Here is a 22,332-nt window from a genome sequence, read left to right as displayed (position 1 = left end):
AGTCTAATATTCTCTGTTCATATATACTGTGTAATTTGGCCTCAGGTTGTTGCTAAGTCAGACCACAAAAAATGTAATCACAATGACATTTATCATAATTGTATTATATCAACAATATCATGGCAATCTATACATGAAACCACATCAATGGGGCCATACATTTAACAGTGTTTATAAACCTCACTAATGTGGCATCATGAGATGTGCATATCTGTTTTTTTCTAGTTCTCATATCTCACATAAAACGACAAATCAAAACATAAATAGATCAGTACAAAACAAAACTAACACTTAAACCTAATGATTGTATATGGGATAAATAAAGTGAGAACAAGTTTCCAAGTTTAAAAAATATAAAGATATTTCAATATATAACATGCTGCTCTGTAGGGTTTTATTTGGTTGATGTTCTAAGTAAGACCTACTTTCTCATAGTACTTGATCTCGTAGTCCAGAATGGCTCCATTGGGAAAGTCAGGCTCTTGCCATGAGAGGGCAATGCTGTTTTGGGAAGCCCAGTCCTTCCTTACCATACCTATCAAGGAGGGCGCTGAAAGGGAAAAGGATAACTAAGGATTAAAGAGAAAGCACACTGTTTATCTCTTTTTGACTTTACTTTCTTAGGATTCTGACAAGTGGTGACCTGTAGGCAGAAGAGTATGACAGATGGAAATTCTCAGTCCAACTATAACCTGGAGTTAATGTTGAAAGTACATATCAGTAATTTCATTGTTGAAGTGTGGGTATACTTTTGAGAAGTGACTGAGAAATGGCAACATCTTATTCAAAAGATCTGCTCCAAGTGATACCTGCTGCCTTATAGACAAAAAAATAGATTTTATTGTTTTATTCTTGTTAGTACTACAGAACCAACAAAATTAACAGAAGTGCTAGATTCTGTCCTTTCAGCTACGTCAACAGAATTGTTACATTCAAGTCAATTGCACCTGCATAAATTTATTGATGATGTCACAAGCACATAATCTGAAGGCAGTTGGGTTGCACTGGTATCACTAAAGGCATAGTTTCAAATGCAGAACAAGATATAAGATATAAACTATAAATTAAGAGTAATCTGAATTGAATTCACCAGATTTCTTCATAAAAAATAAGTACATTTTAGATTTAATTTATAAATTGGGTCAAATTTATTTTTGGGTCAAAAGAAATTAATAATTTAAAATTTCAATTAATTCCTGTTTTGTTAGCAAAATTTTAAAAAACCCCAAAACCAACCTAGTACATTTTAGTAGGTAACTGAGATTATGTCATCCACAGGATGACCAAGCATACTGTAATACACTGATTTTATGCATTTTTTCTCCCTATGACTATAACACAAATGAATCTACGTTTTTATAGGGGATTATATTTTTTGTTCTAGAATAAATGTGTGTAGCATATATAAAGATTTTACTCATTTACTGACTTGCAGAAAAAAGATATATTGTAAGAAATATTCTGCACAAAACTCAAATGCAGTAAAATTAACAAGATAAAATGTATTTGTAAATCATTAAATATTCATTTAGCAAAACGTTATTAGAACATCAGAGTTGTCTAAAGCACTTTTGAAAGTGAAAAAACTCACAATTAATGTTCCATATGCAATGTGTATCCTTTAGTCACATCGATCCCCTCATAATTTTAGCTTTAAGGTCTTTAACTCATAGCTGCCCTTCCCCTGGTAGAGGGGGAGTTCAGACCAGTATTGAGAGTAAGTGTATGGTCGATGAGGTTTTGCAGCCCATTATATATGGCGAATGCAGCAAAATTTGACTTGCCCTGTATATACAGGGTGGGTTCTCTGACCAAGGGTGAATGGAGTACAGTACAGTGTAATTAATGTTTGATGCGTAAAATATGCAAGATGTTTTTTCTCAACTGTATTGGGAAAGCTGGAATCAGGACTGTGATATTTTCCCCAACCCCACCCCAGCAGCTTTTCCTAGGGAGAGAGAGGAAGGGAAAACAACTGTAAAAATGGAAGCCGGGGGAAACACAACAAAGAAGTTATTATATGAAACATAATACATCCTATGTGATTCATTTTGTAAGCATATTTATTCCTCAGCCATAATCGCATAAATATCATCCACATGAAAAGCTTGCAGTTCTGTAAGTAAAACACAAACACAATTGAGAACTCACTTTGCTAAGCAGTTGGTCCTACTACTCCCCTATATACCAACAACACTTTTGTCAACTTCTTTCTTTTGGTGCCTAGGTCTCTTTTTCAAATATGACCCAAATTGGGCATTCAACATCACCAAAGCCTTAAAATGCATTTTTCAGAAAGAACTGAATATCCACTCTCTGAAAATCAGGGCCCTTTAAGTTGTCCCAGACTGGACAACCAAAAACTTAGGAACACAAAATAACTAGTCACTATTAAAAATGTAGGCCCTAGATTATTGCGAGTTTTGACCGAACCAATTCTTATGTGCTAAAATCATACTCTACTGATGGTGAGCCGGCTGGACAGAAGGACAGAGTCTTTTAAAATGTTCTATTCTTCAACTTCAATTAATCGTCAAGAAACTGATTTTTCTGCAGTTTTTGAAATATGACTGAATTATTTATCTTGCTATTTAACAATTCCAATTCAATTTACCTAAGAAAAATGATCTGTTTTAATTATTTCAGTCCAATCAATTTAGGTACGTTAACCAATAATAAACTGTTTGCTGTATTGATCAGTAGCTTTCACATATACTACTGTGAAAATGAGAAACAGCCACATAATGAATTAAACACTCTAAAAATTAAACAAAGATGAGCAGGCCAGTTCTACATAAAACCACATTATCAGATTTTCTGCTCATTTTCCATTGACCGCTAGACTCTACTGAATAAGCCTCCTTATAATTCATAACTTTACTCACCCATCTCTCCAATATCCAATGGCAATTAATTCCATACATACTCCCCTCAGTCATTTATGGTTCTACCCATCATATCTCTCTTCTAGGCTTCGTGACAGATCTGTAACTTTGTTCTTCCTCCTCTAACTGGCCTAGTAGAAATAATTTTTTAATCACTTTCCCTTCTTAGCTTTGGAAAGAGAGTTTCTCATTAACAGACTGAAATAAGAATCTGTTTCTAGTAACAAACTTTCAAATATGTTTACTTTTCATGTAAATACTTTAGTGACGTTAAAAAAGTAAAAACAATCAACAAACCCCAGAACCAAAACAAAGCAAAACCCAGTGGGGTTGGGGTTTTTTTCCCTTGGAGAAAGGAAGCTTTCTCTTATATATATCTTTATCTGTCTATATCTAAATAGCTATATCTAAATAAACAGTGTGAAAAGACCTGTTAGGTCACATACAGAGTCCATTTGTCTGCCTGTGAAGAATTATTCTCCACAGTTCAAAAATGTGTCTCCTCTGATATATGAAAAGCATGCAAAATGTCATGCTGCAACTAGGCTTTTTAAAATTGTGTGAAGCAGGGTGATCAAAAGTGGGTTTAGAAAGGAAACTACCTTACACCTTTATCTATGAAGTCTCAGCCATGACTCCATGATACTTTTACCTTGCACAGGGCAATGCAAGCAAGAAGCAAGCAAACAAAACCTATCAAGCTATTATGCTGATAATAGAAGGCTCATATGAATATTCATTAAACAAATTCTTTAAAATACACAGTAGAAAACATTAACACAATATAAGTCTATTTTTTCCCCTAGAGATAAACATATAAATCCCTTGATGAAAATGGCAATTGTGTATGTGTATTTAAGTGCAGAATTTGACCCCAATACAATTATTTATAAGGTAAGATCAACACATCTAGCTATTATTGCAACAAGGAAGCAGCAGCCTGAAATGAACAGGGACTATACAGAGGAAAACAAGCCAGCAAACACTATTGTGATGATGCCATCCTCGCCTTTTGCTATTACACTTTTCTCTATGTGCCCCTCAAATTGTGAGCAAAAACTCTTAACATTATTTGGTGTCTACTTTCCAAACTCATACAGCAATTTGTGTTGCTTTTCAACCTGAGTTCACTGCAGTAACTATTATGCTTCATCCAATGAGTGTCAAATCACAGCCTTGGCTGAAGAGATTATCATCTCAAATGTTCTGTGTGAAGCAGTGTATCCCTTCTCTCTTTGAAATAACTCGGTAGCAAAATAAGAAAACAAAGTGCCTTCAGCTCCCTCCCAAGCCAATGCTTGTCCTGACTTGCAATGTTGAAAATTCTATACCTTGGACAATGGAGCTTGTACGTTATTGATCTGGAGCACTGCTAGCATTGTGCCTTGTAAATCGAAATGTATTAAGTTGCATATATTGCTGTGGTACTTTATTCCTGAGTTAGGGTGTTGAGCATCAAAAATTTTAATCCCTCAAATCACTACATTTAGCGAAATAAACAAGTAGGCCAGCATTAACTGTTTCTGATAAGTTCAGAAAGAGATGACACTGCTATTTGTCATATAAAGGTTCTGTCCGTTTTTCAGGGGACACAATGATTTAGACAGGAAAGAGAACTCACAGTTATAAATTCATGCTACAAACCCCCCCACCCAAAAAACCAAAAAGAACAAACCAAAGCAAGTGATAAAACAATGTGTTCAGTTCAATTATGATTTCTTTAGTTGTCAACAAAAAATAACACTTTCTACAAGAAAGTAATCTACTTCTTGTAGGGGCTGCTCCTTTCTAGAAAAGCTAAAAGAGAGGTTGATTAAACTCCAAAATAATAGGTGGATCTTGTCTATTTATCAAAAGTAATTCTTCACAATTTGGAAATTTAAGGGCAGGTGAATCCTGTATGTCATTTATAACCTATTTTATTTATTTCTAATGAGTCAAAGGAAAATTATTTTTGCTCGGCTTTTAAAATTCAGTACTGTAGGAGAGTTTTTAATTCAGTTACCTGATGAAGCAGTCCAAATTAATTTGCTTAACATCTTAATGTGTCTTTTAACCCACCGTTTAATGGCTGCATCTTCTTGCCTATGGTGCTGGGCTGAAGGATGCTTTCCAGATCTTGGACTCATTGCTGTTCTTTGCTTTGTATGGAGGCTTCTTTGTGCCATCTGGTCTCTGTATTTCCCTGTTTCTGTAATAGATTTCTTGAATTGCAGTGAGTCATCTTCTATGTTGCTAGATTTTTCATTCTTTCTGTATTAATTTCTTCATAATTTCCCTTTGGCACAGTGTTAATGAGTATTTGTTCTTTATTTCAGAGCAAATTTATTTTGTTGTAAAATGCATTATTTTTAAGGTTTTTTATCCACTTTCTTATGGAGTACATGGAAGATGGAGAATATTCCTTCAATGGATTTGTTTGTAAGATATTGGGGCTTGCCACCTCTCCACGGACTCATATCCTTATGGGTTGTTTCAGTTACCTATGACCGGGGTGAAAGTAGAAATAGGGACTTAACAGTACGGGGCTGGGTTGGGGCCGGCTCTGGCCCCTGGAAGGGGAGGGCCTCAGGCAGAAGGGGCGGGGATGGGGGGGATTACAGCCAGCCCCAGCCTGGCCAGTACCAGTAAGTGGCCTCCCCTTTCCCTGCTAGGGTAGCAGTGGTAGCTGGGGGTTCCGGCAGCAGTTTAAAGGGCCCAGGAGTTGGCCGCCACTACTGCCCCGGGCCCTTTAAACTGCTGCCGGAGCCCCCGGCTGCCGCTGCTACCCCAGGGCTCTGGAAGCAGGGTTCCAGTGGCTATTTAAAGGGCCCAGGGCAGTAGAGGCAGCGGGGCTTTGGCAACAATTTAAAGGGCCTGGGGAGCCCACTGGTTCTTGCCGGTACGCCATATCAGGGTGTACTGGCTTACTTTCACCTCTGCCTATGACCCCTCTCTCTTGGGTATAGATAACACAGATCTCTAAAGCTTTATTTTTCCCTTCAGTCCATTTTTTTAATTTTCCAGTTTTCTGTTCCGCAATGTTTGAGAGTCTGTAAAGAGTTCTTTTCAATTGATATAAATGTGCATAATATCTACAAAAGTCTCTTTGGCTTTTTTAAATATAGTACTTTTAAGGTTTGTTATAATAATCTTTGCAAAGTAGTTTCTTCTAGTAACCCTTCAGAACTCTTACATATTACAAAATTCAATGGGGAACCTGCATAAGTACAAACAATTTCTAAGTTAATCTGCATACAGTATATCATCTCTCTCTGTATATATATGAAATGTATGATCAAGTAGAAGGGGAGCTGGCAGTCACCTTTATATTTAAGTTGCCTAACAATTTCCATTATAAAAGATTCTTACCACATTTTCAGAAACTAACATTTCTATTCTATTATATTGCAGCAGACCTTTCAAATTCACAGGTGGAAAACCCTGGGGCCAGAGATATGCCTTCTGATCATCCCATGATACTTTATTCAGGTCTGGTTAAGTTATAAGGTGCTGAAAATCACCATTTCCCATCTTTGGCCTGCACTGCTGAGCATAATTGTAGCATCTTTCCAAAATTCCCAAACATTCTCAAGCTGGGCTCCTAATGTCCTGTAACAGCAGGAGCAGCATACATTGCATAGGGAATCACAGGGAACAGAAAGCCTAGCTGCTGATGAAGCAGCTGTAGGAGCAAGGGGGAGAGTAAAGAGATCTGTGCCATGCCCCTCACTGACCAGGCTGAAGAAGATGCACATCGCTCCAATGGAGTCCTAACCCCCTGTAGGTGAAACACATGAGGTAGGAAACCCCCTTCACTTCTCAGGGGCAAGACAAGATCCAGGAGCAAACACAAATACAAATAAGAAATAAATGGGAATCAAGAAAACCTGAGTTCTTGACTCACTTCTGACAGATGTTGATAATTATATATGCATTATATATATTAAACAACATCCTGCACCTCACTGGGCGATCACGTGAGCTGGGAATAAAGCCCAGTTCTCTAATTGGGCAGCCCAAATCCCATATATTTAGTCACACTACCTCTCAGGAAGAACCTGTTGTATCTCTGTCCTTGTCTAAACTCTCAGTATAGTTGGCTACTCAGCGAATTTGTCATGAATAGGTAACACACCCTGTTACACTGCATCCTCCAGTTCAGGGGTCTCAAACTCAATTTATCTTAGGGCCAGTGCCAGTCCTTAAATCCTCCCAGTGGGCCAAAAATGTCACTGAAGATAGTGTTCAGAAAATAAAACATTTATATTGTATTTTTTATTTCGAATTTCTTAGAAATAAGAAAACTGTCATACAACTTTATACAATTCTTCGCCTGCCAGAGAGTTTTTAGTGTTTGCCAGACACGTGGCAACACTTCAGTTCTGTCAGTTTGTTGATGTTTGGCCTCAGTGACTGAGCAGTTGAGACCTTCAGGATTGCAGCAAGGTGTGCATCAGATAGTTGAGTTTGTTTCACTTTCCCACACTCCATGCTCTGCTGACAGCAGGACCTTGCTAGGCTGGGCCATCTTGGGCACAAAAGTGGCTGAGAAGGAGGCATAGTTGTGGTCTGCCCACTCGTCAGATTCAGGGGATGATGAACATAGCTACTACCCTAAAGAGATGGGGCAGTGGGTGGTTCTAACCCTCTCTGTGTGTCTGGGATTATGCTCCCATCAGGTTCAGTGCCTCCTGGTGCTCCTGCTGAGATGGCCCTCTCCTACACAACTTACCAACATTACATGGGACAGTGAGTAAAAAAGTAAACAAAGCGCCCCATTTCATTACACAGATCTGCAGTGCCAACAGCTAGAAACAATGTTTTTTCTTTCTTCTTATCTTCACCTCATCTTATCTGCAGGCACCAGGGACATTGCTTCTGTGCAGGCCACGTCCCCCGGAGCTCCCATTGGCCATGGAGTCAGCACTTAGGGAGGGGGGACGGAGGCAGCATGCACCCTTGCGCTGTCATTGGAGCCTCACGAGTCACATTACCTCCCAGCCTGTTTCCCACCCTTTTCCCTCGCCCGCTTGGCCTCATGCCACCCCGGCTGACTCAGCCTGGGGATTGGTGATGCTGCCTCCATGGCTGACTCTGCCTGGCAACTAATGATGCTGCCTCCATGCTGACCCTGCCCAGCAACTAGTGATGCTCCCCCAGCCAATGGGAGCTGCGAGGGGCGGCGCCTGCAGCAGACAGAGCTGGCAGCATGGCTGCATCACTCCTGCCCTCTCCTGTCCCGGCCTCCCCCCATGGCTGGCAATAACTTTTTAAAAAGTTTCCATGGGCCACAGTGGGGAGGTTCTCGGGTTGCAGATGGCCTGAGGGCCTGGACTTTGAGAACCCTGCTCTAGTGGCTGGTTCACAGAGAATAACAGCTTTTTCCTACTGCCTGCGAATATAGTCCTTTATCTCAAGTGGTAAATGTCTGTACTGCAAATTTCTCCCCTCTGTTCCTCCTCCCAAGTAAATTAGATTAAAAAGCCATTACAAAGTATTTAGGTTGCAAAGTGAAGCACCTGAAAGTTAGGAAATGCCAGTATTGAGCTTGCCTGTGCAATCTTAATTCTGGCCCTTAGTGTAATATGTGTTATGTTATGGTCTTCATTATATGATAACATGCTATTTTTTCCTCAGGATTCCTGCCTCATTCAGTGCACAAGATGGACTGTGCTCAGTGAATAACACAGCTATTCTACTTTCCTTTTTATTATTTTAATGATATACAAGCTAAAATGCTTTCCCTGCCTAGTGGGGAAAGGATCTTGGTCAGCCCTACTGGTGGAGGCAATCAGTCTGTTTCTCAATTCCTCCCCACCTTCAGTTCAAGGAGGATCTTGAGGATGGCATACTAAGCAGACTTTTCTCCACTTTGGAGCCTGGCAGATGTGAATCCTCCTGGTTCCTCATTAGCTCCTGCCCGCCTTTCCTACATAGCATCTCTGGTGGCAGGAGCCACTGTGAGTACAAAGCATTACATCGGCATAGTCTGTGCCAAGACCAGGTATGAGGCCAGTTTTATATCATGGGAAAGGGGGACATGCTTTAAAATCCCCTTTTGTTGGGAACCAATTCCTTGGAGGGGAGGCTAATCTGAGTGGCCTTTGGCTTTAAGTCTTTTGCGGCCAGAGAGGAGAAAAGAAGATTTTATTGCTAAGTATAGAATGTTTTTAGTCGTTGATATCATATGATATGTTTCTGGAATAAGTTAAAAAGTGACAGACATTTATTTTATCCAACAAATTGAGCATAGAGGCCTTATTTTCAACCAAGTGTTGTAGAGAATAATTTAAACACATCTAGGTGTAAAAACCATCTAGTAGATGTGATAGGAACCTGGACAAAGAAAACATAAAGTAAGTACTGCTCTTTTGGGTGATATCTTTTCCCCTTAATCGCAATACAAGAAAGGCCTATTTGTATTTTCAGATCATCCTCTGTAAAGCACTGATAATATTAGACTGAAAAACAACTGGTCTAGATGAGAACTTGTGTTGGTAGAGTAAAAAAAATAGGAATATCTGGTTCCTTGAAAAACAGCTTTAACATCCAGATACCTAAAATTATAGATGAATAAATGGTACCATAAATGAATGTGTCTTATAACTGCTAACTATAAATCATGACATCCTGCAATCTTGAATATTTTTCTAGACAGAAACAAAAATCATGTACCTTTTCTGTTACTGGAAAACACAGTTATCCTTGTATGATACATCTTTAACCTAGATTTCCGTAACTGGATTAGAATTTATGAAATTTGACACTAAGTAAAGTGTTATCTCATACCTGGCAATAAATGGAGTTGGAGGTTGTATTGATAGCCTAGCACTTGGGGAAAAAACACTATGGTGCACTGCAGGAAAACTATTGATTTTACTTCTGATTCTGAACAGTCTGTAAGGAAAAAGTAATGAGCAATAAAAAGATGTTTTCTAAAGGGAGACATTTCATCTTAGCAACAGAACTGGAAGTACTGAAACCACATTTCCTCATCAAGAGTGCAGTGTTCAGTATAATTAACACTGGAACTATATGTACATTAAATACCACTAGTAGTTCCATGGGCCAGTTGCATTTTTTTTTTAAATCTTTGCTTTGGCTTGTGAGTCCATTTGTTCTGACCCTTCATTGTAGAAACAGAGGAAAGAAGGAAGATCATCTTAGAGCTGGGCTTTATTTCTACCTCTTCTGTGGAGTTCCTGTATGACCTCGGATAAGTTATTTAATATCTGTGCCTTGGTTCCCCAAATCTAAGATGGGGATAATACTTTAATGTTAGTTGGGTATGGCGAGGATACATTCATTAATGTTTGTGGAGGGCCTGCATATTATGAGCGATGGGGGTTATGTAAGTAGATAGTCTAGTAAAGATTTAGTTTTTATTAAACTGCTCTTCACAAACAACAGCTCTTTATATATTTTAAACAATACAGCATCACCAGAACTGAAACATCTTTTGATTTACACTGAGTTAAATGAGGATTATTTTTCTTATTATAGAAAGCACTTTCCAGTTAAGTGCATTGACTAGATAAGATATTTGATTCATCACATTAGAGAGTCTCCTATCTCGATAAGCTCTTCAGTGGTAATTCACAATTATAGTGGTTGGGGGATATGCTAATACTGACTTTGGAGTTCAAAGTTGAATTTGAAGATTTACTGACACAGTAACTCCCTCCTTTCATGTATTTATACCTGCTCCGGTATTTTCCACTCCATGCATCTGATGAAGTGGGTTCTAGCCCACAAAAGTGTATGCCCAAATAAATTTGTTAATCTCCAGGGTCTCCTAGTTGTTTTTGCTGACATAGCACTACAGCTATCAAATTAACACATTTGGGATGAAAAATAATGTTTTGCTTTATTTTCTAATACTACTTGCAAAAAAGTTATCATAGTAAAGACATTGCAGTGTGTTCACAAGCAGTGCTTCATTAATTGAAAAATATACCTCCAGCATGTATGTGGTAATTATGATTCCTCCCTTCCTCCATTTCAAGTTATTTTTCTCTTGCCATTTTCCATTGTCCAGAAATGGTGAAGGGAAGCCAGGTCAACATAATTCTATGGTTCAAAAGTGGATTCTGCTGCATTACTCTGGACAAAGAGTTTTGATAGATTCAAAATTTCTCTCTCCTCCAAGCTAAATTGTGGACTTGACCAGTTTTTTCAAACCTCATCTATAAGTAGATCTTTTCTCCCTTTACCTCTTAGGGTCAATAACAGATAAGAGAAAAATTGACTGATGCTTTACGTTATACATTATATAATATTGCCACACCTTTGTTTTCTATAATTTATACTGCTGTACGTTGTATTGCAAGCAGGAGACTGGCAGTTGCTCACTGCTCTCTGCATCTTACCTGAGGACATAAGCAGGCCCTAATGCTACAAAGCATATTGGGATAGAAATTATATAAAAACTGTACAAAATAGGGCCAGCCCTGCAGACACTCTGTGTAGATGTTCTCTCCAGTCAGAGCTGTGTGTGTGCAGAGCAGCTCCTCTAAAGTTGTACTGGACTGTGAAACTAATTTGCAGACCTTAAAACAAAGCAAGAAAAAGCCACTTTATTTCATTTCTGAAAATGCCTAAACAACTGTAGCTGGAAAAAAAATCACATCAATATTTTCCATAAACATATGTTTGAAGATTCAGAGGGGTAGCCGTGTTAGTCTGGATCTGTAAAAAGTGACAAAGGTGCTGTGGCACCTTATAGACTAACAAAAGTATTGGAGCATAAGCTTTCGTGGGTGAAGTGAAGTGTTACTGTATATACTCTGCATGTTTGAGATACTCAAAACACGTACAATTCAAACAAACTTAGAGGAGTTGTAATCCTCTGTCATGGGATTGTGGTTGCCCTGTATCACCCCCTGCTGGCCAAGTGTGGTACTACCAGCACTCCCTGCCTCAGTTTCTCTCCCCAGGATGGATCTCCTTGGCTTGCCAGATACCAGTCTGTTCTGGAGATGTGGTTTAGCCCTCCAGCCAAGTCACAATCAAGCCTAACCCTTCCTGGGTAGCAAACAAAGTCCCAACAAACAAAAAGGTTCCTCTGACTTTTGGGGGCTTCTCTTCAACCCCCCCCCCCGCTTCTAGGTCCTATTCCCAGCCCCTATCTGTGCTATCTTTGAGAGTCTTTATGGATCTGGGATAGAGTGCTTAGGCCCCCGCCTGGTTTGCTGGAGTGCCATTTCCCAGCCCCTTCAGGGTTCCCTTCCTTGCATCCTTCCCTGCTCTGGTATAGAGCACTGGGACTGAAGCTGGTTCTCCTGAACTACCCTTTCCCCTTCAGACCCTAGCCCAGGGCCTTCCACAGAAGCCTACCTGCTCCCTGTCATTCCAGCTCCAGACTGACCTCACTCTCAGTCCTTTCATAAGGCCCAGGCGTCCATTAATCTATCACCTGACATTCCTTAATCCCACCCCCGCAGGCTGGGAAACAACTAATTAATTATGGCACAGGTGTGTCTGGACCCATTTCCCCTGAAAGCGATCAGTCACTCCATGATATCCTTCAGGAGTAATACATAAAACACCCATGCCAAAATAAAAAAGGGCCACACAAAAATACATCCTAGTAGTAAATTGAAAAAAGCATTGCTTTCAAAACTGATATCTGAAAAGAAACCAATTTACAGATTTAGTGCAAAAGGGTCCCCCAACCCAACCCACTGCTTCCATCAGTGGCACAGCTGGCTGATGCTAGATTAGAGTGCATGGCAGTGGAAACTGCATCATATCAGGCTCCTTTTTTTGCTCTTAACCCTAAACCCTGTTGTTACAATTGGTCTATAACTTTGGCCTACTTAGGAGTTTACTTGGGAAAGTAGGTCAAGATATTTTCAATAAAGAATGTTATAAACAGGTGGAAGAAAACCAGAGAAACTGAATTAGTACAAACAAAAAGGACCTATTGATATGGCTGAAAGATGATGCTGAGAATGAACTTAATAAATAAGAGAATGTGGGAAGTTATCTATGCCAAATTTGGACTTGTGGAAATGGATTTAATTGGTGAATGAAATAATGAGGGAATGAACTATACCACCCATTTCACCCCCTTTTGGAGGACTAAAAAGGAGATTTTGAGAAAAAATCATGGCTTCCCAGCTCATCTAATCTTCGACCCCCCCAGGCAGAAGGAACAGACCAGACCAAAGGATTTTCTTCCCAAGAAGGCGGCTAGTAGGCCCTGCTGTTGTTTAAGGAACTTTGTTTTCACTTGAGAGTCTTAAAAGTCACCATATCATGACATCCAGTTCTCAGTCCATAAACAGGGATACAGTAACTCCTCACTTAAACTCGTCCTGGTTAACATTGTTTTGTTGTTACGTTGCTGATCAATTAGGAAACATGCTCGTTTAAAGTTGTGCAGTGCTCCCTTATAATGTCATTTGGCAGCTGCCTTCTTTGTCCACAGGAAGAGCAGCCTGTTTCAGCTAGCTGGTGGGGGCTTGGAACCAGGGTGGACCAGCAGCCCCCCTATCAGCTCCCCACCCCCCTAAGTTCCCTGTGCAGCAGCCACCCAGCAGGCTATCAATGGCCAGGCTGTTCAGCTGTCCCTCCTCACACTGCAGTGTGCTGCTCCTGCCCTCTGCCTTGGAGCTGCTCCCCAAGCCTCCTGCTTGCTAGGCGGGGGGGAGGGGGGGGAAGGAGGAAGAAGGGGACTAATGTCAAGGTGTCCCCCTCCCCCCTGCTCCTGCATCCCACTTACCCCATCTCCATAGAGCGCGGGGACACACGACAGGGCTCAGGATGGAGGGAGCTTCCTGGCAGCAGCTGCGACTCAGCTTGCTGATTAACTTAACAAGACAGTGTACTTAAGAGTAGGGTCAGCACACTTAAAGGGGAAATGCACGTGTCTCTCTCCCTCTCTCTCACATACACGTCTGTCTGCCATCAGGGCCGGCACTTGCATTTAGGTGGCTTAGGCAATCGCCTAGGGCGCCAGCATTATTAGGGGGCGGCATTTTGCCAGAGGGGGCAGCAGGCGGCTCCGGTGGAGCTGCCGCAGTCGTGGCTGCGGACAGTCGGCTGCTCACGTGGCTGCAGTGGACCTCCCGCAGGCACGACTGTGGCAGCTCCACTGGAGCCACGGGAGCAGCCGACCGTCCGCAGGCAGGACTGCGGAGCCAGGGGACCAGCGTGCGGAGCGACGAAATGGCAGTGCACCTAGGGCACTCAAATCCCTAGCGCTGGTCCTGTCTGCCATGCTGTCTCCCCTCCCTCCATTCATGCTGCCTTGTAGATTGTGAGGCTACATTAACAATGTGTTAACCCTTGAGGGCTCAGCCAAATGCTAGTTCATCATTTTAGCAGTAAGGCATTCCCTGGGAGATCTCTCACCTCTGACTCCACTACCTCAACCAAGCTTCATAATCATCATTGCTGTGTACAGTATTAAATTGTTTAAAATTTATACTGTGTGTGTGTGTGTGTGTGTGTGTGTGTATATATATATTAGTCTTTTGTCTGGAAAAAAAATTCTTGGAACTTAACCCCCGTTATTTACAATAATTCTTATGCGGAAACTGGATTTGCTTAACATCGTTTCACTTAACGTCGCATTTTTCAGGACTATAACTACAACGTTAAGTGAGGAGTTACTGTACCTAATTGTCAGCACTGCAGAGGCATGTAAGATTCTGTTCTGTCTCCCTTCCTTTTGGTGCTACTTTCTCTCCCACTATATTTTTCCTCCTATCCTCTCTCTCACTCTCTAAGCTTTTGAACAGAACCTGAATTCAACTGCATTGCACAGATTACTACAACTAGATGAAATGGCCTATTCAGCCCTGTCTGGTCTGAGAAGAAAGGACCCAACAAAATGACATCCATTACCAGAATGTGAGCCTGTGTCCATCCAATAGGTGCCATGGCCAACCTGCCAGCCTAAAGCATCCATTCGTCACTGACCAGATACTCGATGTTCCAAGGACACCAACAAAAGCTATATTTCCCCCACCTGTTCTATCCTGTCTCTCCACCACTTTGTGTCTGTGTTAAAAATAGGAGAAGTGAATGCATATGAGGACTGAGAATAAAATTAACTCTTTTCTTTTCATCAAAGAAAGGTGGTTGGGGAAAACAAGAGACTCTGATATATTGTCTCCAGAAGGCGAGAGACTTCTATAGTTTTAATTGTTTGTTTTTGTATAATTATTCAATTTCAGTGTCAATGACTGTTTTGATTTCTTGCTTGATCAATAATTTTCAACTCCAGAATGAATGCTTTTGCGTGTTTGCCAAGAAACTGAGTAAACCAGGATCTGTATAAAAACCACCCCAAACCACTGTATCATTGTTTTAATGTTGCTCAGTGAAAGAGTTTATAACATCCTTAACTCTTTTGACCCTTGGGATTAAGAAAACAACTTTTCCACAGAGGGGTTACTTCTGTATGTTGGGAAAAGGTGCCAGTGGAAACAGTCAGGCTCTAGAGGATTATTTCCCAAACTAATTTGTTCTTTAAGCAGCAGAGCTAACAAACTAGGGTTTGATCCTGCAACCCTTAATTATGAAAGTAGTTCTTACTCATGTGAATTAGTCCCGCTGATTTCCAATAGAACTATTGGTACATTCATTGCAAGACTGAATTGCCAATGTCTCAGACATGTGACACTTCTCGTTTTATAAAAACTAACACAAATAATTTCATTAATGTTGTCTGAGTTTTGTTTAAAATATTTTTATACTGTACAGTTAAATTTACTGGGAAACCATATCAAATCAATGTACAGTAATTCCTCACTTAAAGTCGTCCTGGTTAATGTTGTTTCATTGTTATGTTGCTGATCAATTAGGGAACAAGCTCATTGTGCAGTGCTCCCTTCCAATGTCATTTGGCAGCTGCCTGCTTTGTCCACTGCTTGCAGGAAGAGCAGCCTGTTTCAGCTAGCTGGTGGGGGCTTGGAACCAGGGTGGACCGGCAGCCACCCTATCAGCTCCCTCCTCCCCTAAGTTCCCTGTGCAGCAGCCACTCAGCAGGCTATCAATTGGCAGCAGTTCAGCTGTCCCTCCTCCACTGCCATGTGCTGCTCCTGCTCTCTGCCTTGGAGCTGCTCCCCAGGGCCGCCCAGAGGATTCAGGGGGCCTGGGGCAAAGCAATTTTGGGGGCCCCTTCCATAAAAAAAATTGCAATATTATATTCTCGTGGGGGCCCCTGTGGGGCCCAGCACAAATTGCCCCTCTTGCTCCCCACCACCCACAGGTGGCCATGGGAAAAATAAACCTTCCACATCTCGGCACAAACCCAGTTTTGAGAAAACTTCTTTACAAGGTATCACTGGTTCTCAGCATCAGCTAGTGCTAAAAGGCACTAAAGCTCATTTAAAGTGTTGGACAAATATTTTTCGTCAACTTTTTTGGATCAAAAACTAGGGGTTTTAAAAAAGCAGAAAAAAACACAGACAATGTCTGCTTTCCTTCAAAATTTGTTGTTTTTTTTTAATTGAAAAGCTGAAATTAGTCTGCCAAAACCTGAATATGTTTTGGGGTTTCAGAAGTGTGTGGCCAAATATTTGCTGCTTGCTGTGTTTGATTGTTTAAAGAAACAATACAAAAATTCTGCTTAAAAAAATGCAAAACTTTTGAACCACCTCAGTTTGTGACCAAATGCCTGAGCCCATCTGGTCAGAGATTTTTCCAGGTTTCTGATACTCTGCTGGCTTCCTTGACTCATATCTGTCTCCATAACTTTGGGTTCATTTAGGTTAGAACATAAGAACAGCCATACTGGGTCAAACCAAAGCTCCGTCCAGCTCAGTATCCTGTCTACCGACACTGGCCACTGCCAAGTGCCTCAGAGAGAGTAAACCTAACAGGTAACAAGCGAGTGATCTCTCTCCTGCCATCCATCTCCACCTTCTGACAAACAGAGGCTAGGGACACCATTCCTTACCCATCCTGGCTAATAGCCGTTAATGGACTTAACCTCCGTGCATTTATCTGTTTCCTAGAGACTGGCTCCATGGGGTCCCTCACAAACTGGAGACGGTTACTGTGGATTTGTCTTTAGTACAGCTTATGTACATACTCCACGAACTGAGCATTTAAGCTTGTTCCAGAATCTGGGATGAGCCTGTGCTGTGAAAACGGAAATGCTCAAAATTGCACATGCATGTGAATGGACACAGGGTGCTAAAATTAAATTAACCCAGGGGTTCTCAAATGGGGGTCAGGACCCCTCAGGGGGTCACAAAGTTATTACTGGGGGTCGTGAGCTGTCAGCCTCCACCTCAAACCCCGGTTTGGTTCCAGCATTTATAATAGTGTTAAATATATAAAAAAGTATTTTCAATTTATAAGGGGGGGAGGGGTCATACTTAGAGGTTTGCTATGTGAAAGGGATGACCAGGACAAAAGTTTGAGAACCACTGAATTAACCCCTCTGAAGCCTCAGGGAATGCAGGGGATGGGGAGTCTCCCTTGGGAGGGTTGGGAAGGATATTGCTCTTCTCATGTGATCCCTCCCCCAGTGGCTAATTTTAAATGAAGCTACCCTCCTCCCAACATGAATCTCCCTATGGCACTGAAATTAAATATAGACTGTAATTTGGCATTTGAGAAGTGAAAGGGATGGTAGCCCTAATGGAAAAGCTAACAGCTTGGCTCTTCTTGCAAGCCTCAAACTGCTGAACGAGCTTTAGGTTAGGGAAGGCTGTGCCTCTCAAACAGCCTGGCCCTGTCCCCTAACCGACCCCCACCCACATCCTGCCCCCCAACTGCCCGCCCCCCCTCAGAATCCCCAACCCATCCTTCTCATTGTCCCCTCACCATCCCCCAGAGACCCCACCCCCCACCACCACCCCAGGACCCCACCCCTGCTCCCTGTCCCCTGACTGCCCCGACCCCTATCCACGCCCCCCCGCTGAGTCCTGACAGACCCCCGGAATGCCCACAATCCAACCCCCTGTTCCCTGTCCCCTGACCACCCCCCCAACCTCTGCCTCCTCCCTGTGTCCTAACTGTCCCTGAGACTTCCTGCCTCTTAGCCAACCCCCCCTGGCTCTGGCTGCTTACCCCCGGCTCTCCCCTCACCCGGAGCCTCAGTGCATCCAGGAGCTTCCCTCGACAGCTGCAGCGTGGATCCGGCAGGGCCCCTGAGCTCCGCCCCGCTCAGAGCCATGTGGTAAGGGGGCAGGGCTGTGAGCTCCAGGCCGAGTGAAGGGAGCTGAGCTCGGCCTGGAGCTCGCAGCCCCGCCCCCTTACCTTGCGGCTTTGAGCGGGGCGGAGCTCAGGGGCCCTGCCTGAGCCATGCTGCAGCTCTGTTCTGGGATGCTCCTGGTTGCGCTGAGACTCCAAGTGAGGGGCAGAGGCAGGGTCGGGCCAGAGCTGGGAGGGAGCCTCACCCATTCTCTTGGGGGCCCCTGTGGAGCCTGGGGCAAATTGCCCCACTTGCCCCCCCTTCTGGGAGGCCCTGCTGCTCCCAGAGACTCCTGCTTGCTGTGCCGGGAGGGAAGGGGGGGCTAATGTCAGGGTGTCCCCGTGCCCACTGCTTACCCCTTCTCCATATAGAGCAGGAAAGGGACACGGAGGGAGAGACACAGAAAGCTTGGGGCAGCAGCTGCTGTCTCAACTTCCTGATCCACTTAAAAAGACAATGCACTTAAGAGTGGGTCAGCTTACTTAAAGGGGCAGTGTGCATCTCTCTCTCTCTCTCCCCCACATACAAGTGTGCATCTCTTTCTCTGCCCCTTTGTCTGCTATGCTGTTTCCCCTCCCTTGTATTCCTGCTGCCTCGTGTGAGAGGCTACTTTAACAACGTGTTAACCCTTGAGGGCTCAGCCGAGTGCTAGTTCATCGTTTAGCAGCAAGGCATTCCCTGGGAATATCCCTCCCTCTTCCACCCTCTAACTTCACTACCTCAACCAAACTTCACAATCATCATAGCTGTGAACAGTATTAAACTGTTTGTTTAAAATGTATACTGTGTGTATACCTATATCATATATAGTTTTTTGTCTGGTGAAAAAAATTTCCCTGGAACCTAACTCCCTAATTTACAGTAATTCTTATGGGGAAATTGGATTCGCTTAAAGTCGCATTTTTCAGAAACATAACTGCAACATTAAGTGAGGAGTTACTGTACTCTGATGTTCCAAAGAGATTTGCACCAAAATAGCCAAATCCTTAGGCCTGTGTTCTTTTTGCAGTGCTAGAGTAGTGCAAAGGGGAGAAAGCAGGCTTGAACAGCTAGTTAGGGATTCCCCATGCACTGACAGCTCATACCTTGGATAGACTCAGGAGCACTCACCCTCTGTTAGTCAGCAGTAGAACACTGCATTACAGTTTGGGATTGTAGTTCACTACATTTCTTGGGATTCTAGGTACACATACACTTCAATGATTGCCTTTTTATTGGAGAACACTCCTCTCAAAGACATAGCATTTACTGGTTCTTGCAAGCATTCCACTGTGCAACAGGTGAGAGGCTGAATTTTTGGAAGTACAGGCAAAAATGCTCTCAATCTGTGGGTGAACTGTTGCCAACTCCCTTGCCATAGCACTTCCTTTCCTATCACCTTTTCTGATGCTCATCAAGTGTGCTCTGTCTGAAGCAGAGGGAAAAGAAAGCCATGTCCTTAACCAGGCTGGATATAAATAGATTTAATGACCTTACAAAGCCATTTGGACTTGGGTCCCCCAGCGGTAAGGACCAAGATCCTATGCACAACATTCTTCACCCTCTCACCTGTCTCAAACTCTATGGCACATCAGCTGAGTGTTGGAAAGGTGAGGGAGCTGTACATATAAAAGTCTGAAACTGGATGTTCATGTAGGAAGTTATTAGACTGGTGGATGGAAGATTCCTATTAAAAATAAAGGAAGGGATGACCGATGATGTTTTTCTGTGTGGACTGTGATGGGGGTGGGGGGAGCGGGGAGAGACAATATCCAGATTCATCAGCAGGCTCTGGTTATCACAGCAGAGCTGTTAATCAGCATGAAATGGGACATATTTCATCCAACATGGCACTGAAACATAAGCAATAAATGTCACACTAGCATTGGTGGGAGCCCTATGAACTGGGGACAGCCTGTGATTGCAGGTTTGCCTGAAGAAGCTTCGTCCTCAATCAACCTCCTAATGTTACCTTGTAATTTGTATAAGTTAATTGAAACTAGAATTTGAGATTACAAAGGCATAATTTATTATAGCAAGGTGTCATTATGGAAGCAGTTTAATAAGTAAACCTTATTTAGCATAGTCACTTCATGGTCAAACGAGAACCAAATTGCTGTGCAGAATTTCCTACTGTTAAATTGGTCTTTGAAGTTTGAAATGAAATAAACAAGAAAATAAGCATTAGCAAATCTTTAAACATTTTCCCCTAATTATTTGCTTCTTATACTGGTATATACAAAAACCAAAATATAATCATTTAAGCAACTCCCCCCTATTCTTGTATACATCAAAACATGCAAGTCTATTGAATTGTAATTCATCTTCTGTCAAACAATACTATATAGGGCCAAAAGAAGCTTTTACTTTATCAAGGAAATCAAGAATATTTTATCTGAACATCTTCTCTGAACCTGCTGTAAAAGCTATGTTTGTTGGCATTTGCTGAGAATGTCAGAGTGAGTTATTGTAATTTAAAATCTTCAATTAATATGCATAAGTGCACGTAGGCACATTGACCATTTAGTTAGAATATGCCTATCCTAACAATTTCCCCCAAATATTTCTTTTTTATATAGTATTTTATAAATCAACAATATATTATATAAATTTGACTTTATGAAGTAATTTACTTACTTACATCAGAAATAAATAAAGCATATTAATGCCAGGGCAATTCTAAGACTGTTCTCTGGTATGGCTTTCATGAGGCATTATAAAACTGATTATCTTGTGTTCTTCTCTGTTTGGCAATATTTCCAAATGTAGCCTAATAATGATTGCTTATGGTGTTTTTAAAGCTTAATGTGCATACTTATGCACAAAAACCACAAGCATTTCTGAAACTATTGCCTATAGGACTGGATAGCTCACAAGACTCACGTGGAGATTGGTCAAATCAATAGGTTACTATACATGTGGAAGTGTTTCTCATTGTCAGTCAGTAAAAATGTTAGGAGTACTTGTGGCACCTTAGAGACTAACAAATTTATTTGAGCATAAGCTTTCGTGGGCTACAGCCCACTTCTTCAGATACATGGAATGGAACATAAAAATGTTGTTACCATCTAGTGCTAGTTAGGTGGCCTTTGTGACATGAACGAGCTGCCCAAATTCAGTTTCTAGTCAACCAGTATCTATATCAGATTTGGCAATACTCAGTACCCTGGAGGACAGTATTAGCACAGTAGCCTAAGACAGAATGGAGCAAGGCAGAGGTAAGTTTTAGATGTATAAGCATTCTAGGCAAAAAGTCTTCCTTTGATACCCCAGGTCCCAGTTTCCTCCTGAGTAAACAAAGTTTAACACCAGGTCCTCAGTTTAACAAATGGGTGATGAGGACTGGCATCATTGGCAGAGTGCAGGTGGACATCAATGTATTGATTGTTTATGAGATGACAGAAAAGGCAGGGATAGATTACGATGGGCCTTAAAAGCCCAATATATTACTATGTGTAGCACAGCTGAGTGTTTTCTCTGCCAATATGCTGTTATACACAAACTTGTAACTCTCAAAGCCACTTCTAGCCAGTTCTAGGGAATGATGATACGTGGGAAAAGATGTCAGGACTAAGCATTTCACATATACCTCATCATTATGGCTTACAATATCTCTTAGCTATGGACACTGCACTGAAGTGGAGAAAATGAAATCATCAATGCACAAAGACTCCACAAGTGGAATCCTGGCTACATGAAAATGCCCATTGACTTCAATGGGGTTAGAATTTCACTCCACAAGTGCAGTGTAACTCTGACACTACATTGGAATCTTCCATAGATTATGTTTTTTAAACATGGAAAATTGGTTTGAACATTGAAAACATTTTCTACATATCTTCTCTTACTAAAAAAATGTTTGCTTACTTCCTACAGATTTTAAATGACTAACAAATACTTTGAAATTATTATGTTCATGCACAAATTGGCAATTGAACACAGTTTATGAAGCATGAATGAGCTGACACTTGCAAACAGCAGGGGTTTTAGGCAGCATCAGTTTAAAAGGAATAAATCTTTTCACACATACTAGATTACTTTTTAATAGAATTACAAAATTAGTGGATGAGGAGAATGTTGCAGCTGTAATATACTTGAATTTTAGTAAACCATTTGATACCATGTCATGAAATCCTAACTGAAAAGTTAATTCTAATTGTCTTGAATAAAACTACTATTATGTGGACTGAAAACAAGCTAAACAACCATAAAGAAGGGTTAATAAATGGCAATTTATCAGGCTGGAGTGAAGTGTCCTATGGGGTACCAAAGAGATTGGTGTTAAAAAGTCTTATTTAACATTTAATTAGTGATCTTCAAGAAGGGAAA

At 41.6% G+C, this 22,332-nt stretch overlaps 1 protein-coding gene across 8 annotated transcripts in view; it reads right to left on the bottom strand.

The window, feature by feature from the left end:
- EPHA6 (EPH receptor A6) overlaps window positions 1-22,332 on the bottom strand; it is a 917,633-nt gene that overhangs the window by 282,673 nt on the left and 612,628 nt on the right. For 4 of the 8 annotated variants that reach the window (XM_050957100.1, XM_050957118.1, XM_050957110.1 and 1 more), the window contains exon 6: window positions 426-550. The exons of the other annotated variants lie outside the window; for them this stretch is intronic. In XM_050957100.1, the coding sequence (XP_050813057.1) occupies window positions 426-550 (125 nt within the window). The remainder of the gene's footprint in view (window positions 1-425; window positions 551-22,332) is intronic. 8 annotated transcript variants of the gene reach the window in all.

The sequence above is a fragment of the Gopherus flavomarginatus genome, chromosome 1 (genome assembly GCF_025201925.1).
Source record: "Gopherus flavomarginatus isolate rGopFla2 chromosome 1, rGopFla2.mat.asm, whole genome shotgun sequence".
Taxonomy (NCBI): Eukaryota; Metazoa; Chordata; order Testudines; family Testudinidae; genus Gopherus; species Gopherus flavomarginatus.
The sequence above is the reverse complement of the archived record's forward strand: the minus strand, read 5'-3'. Positions and strand labels throughout refer to the sequence as shown.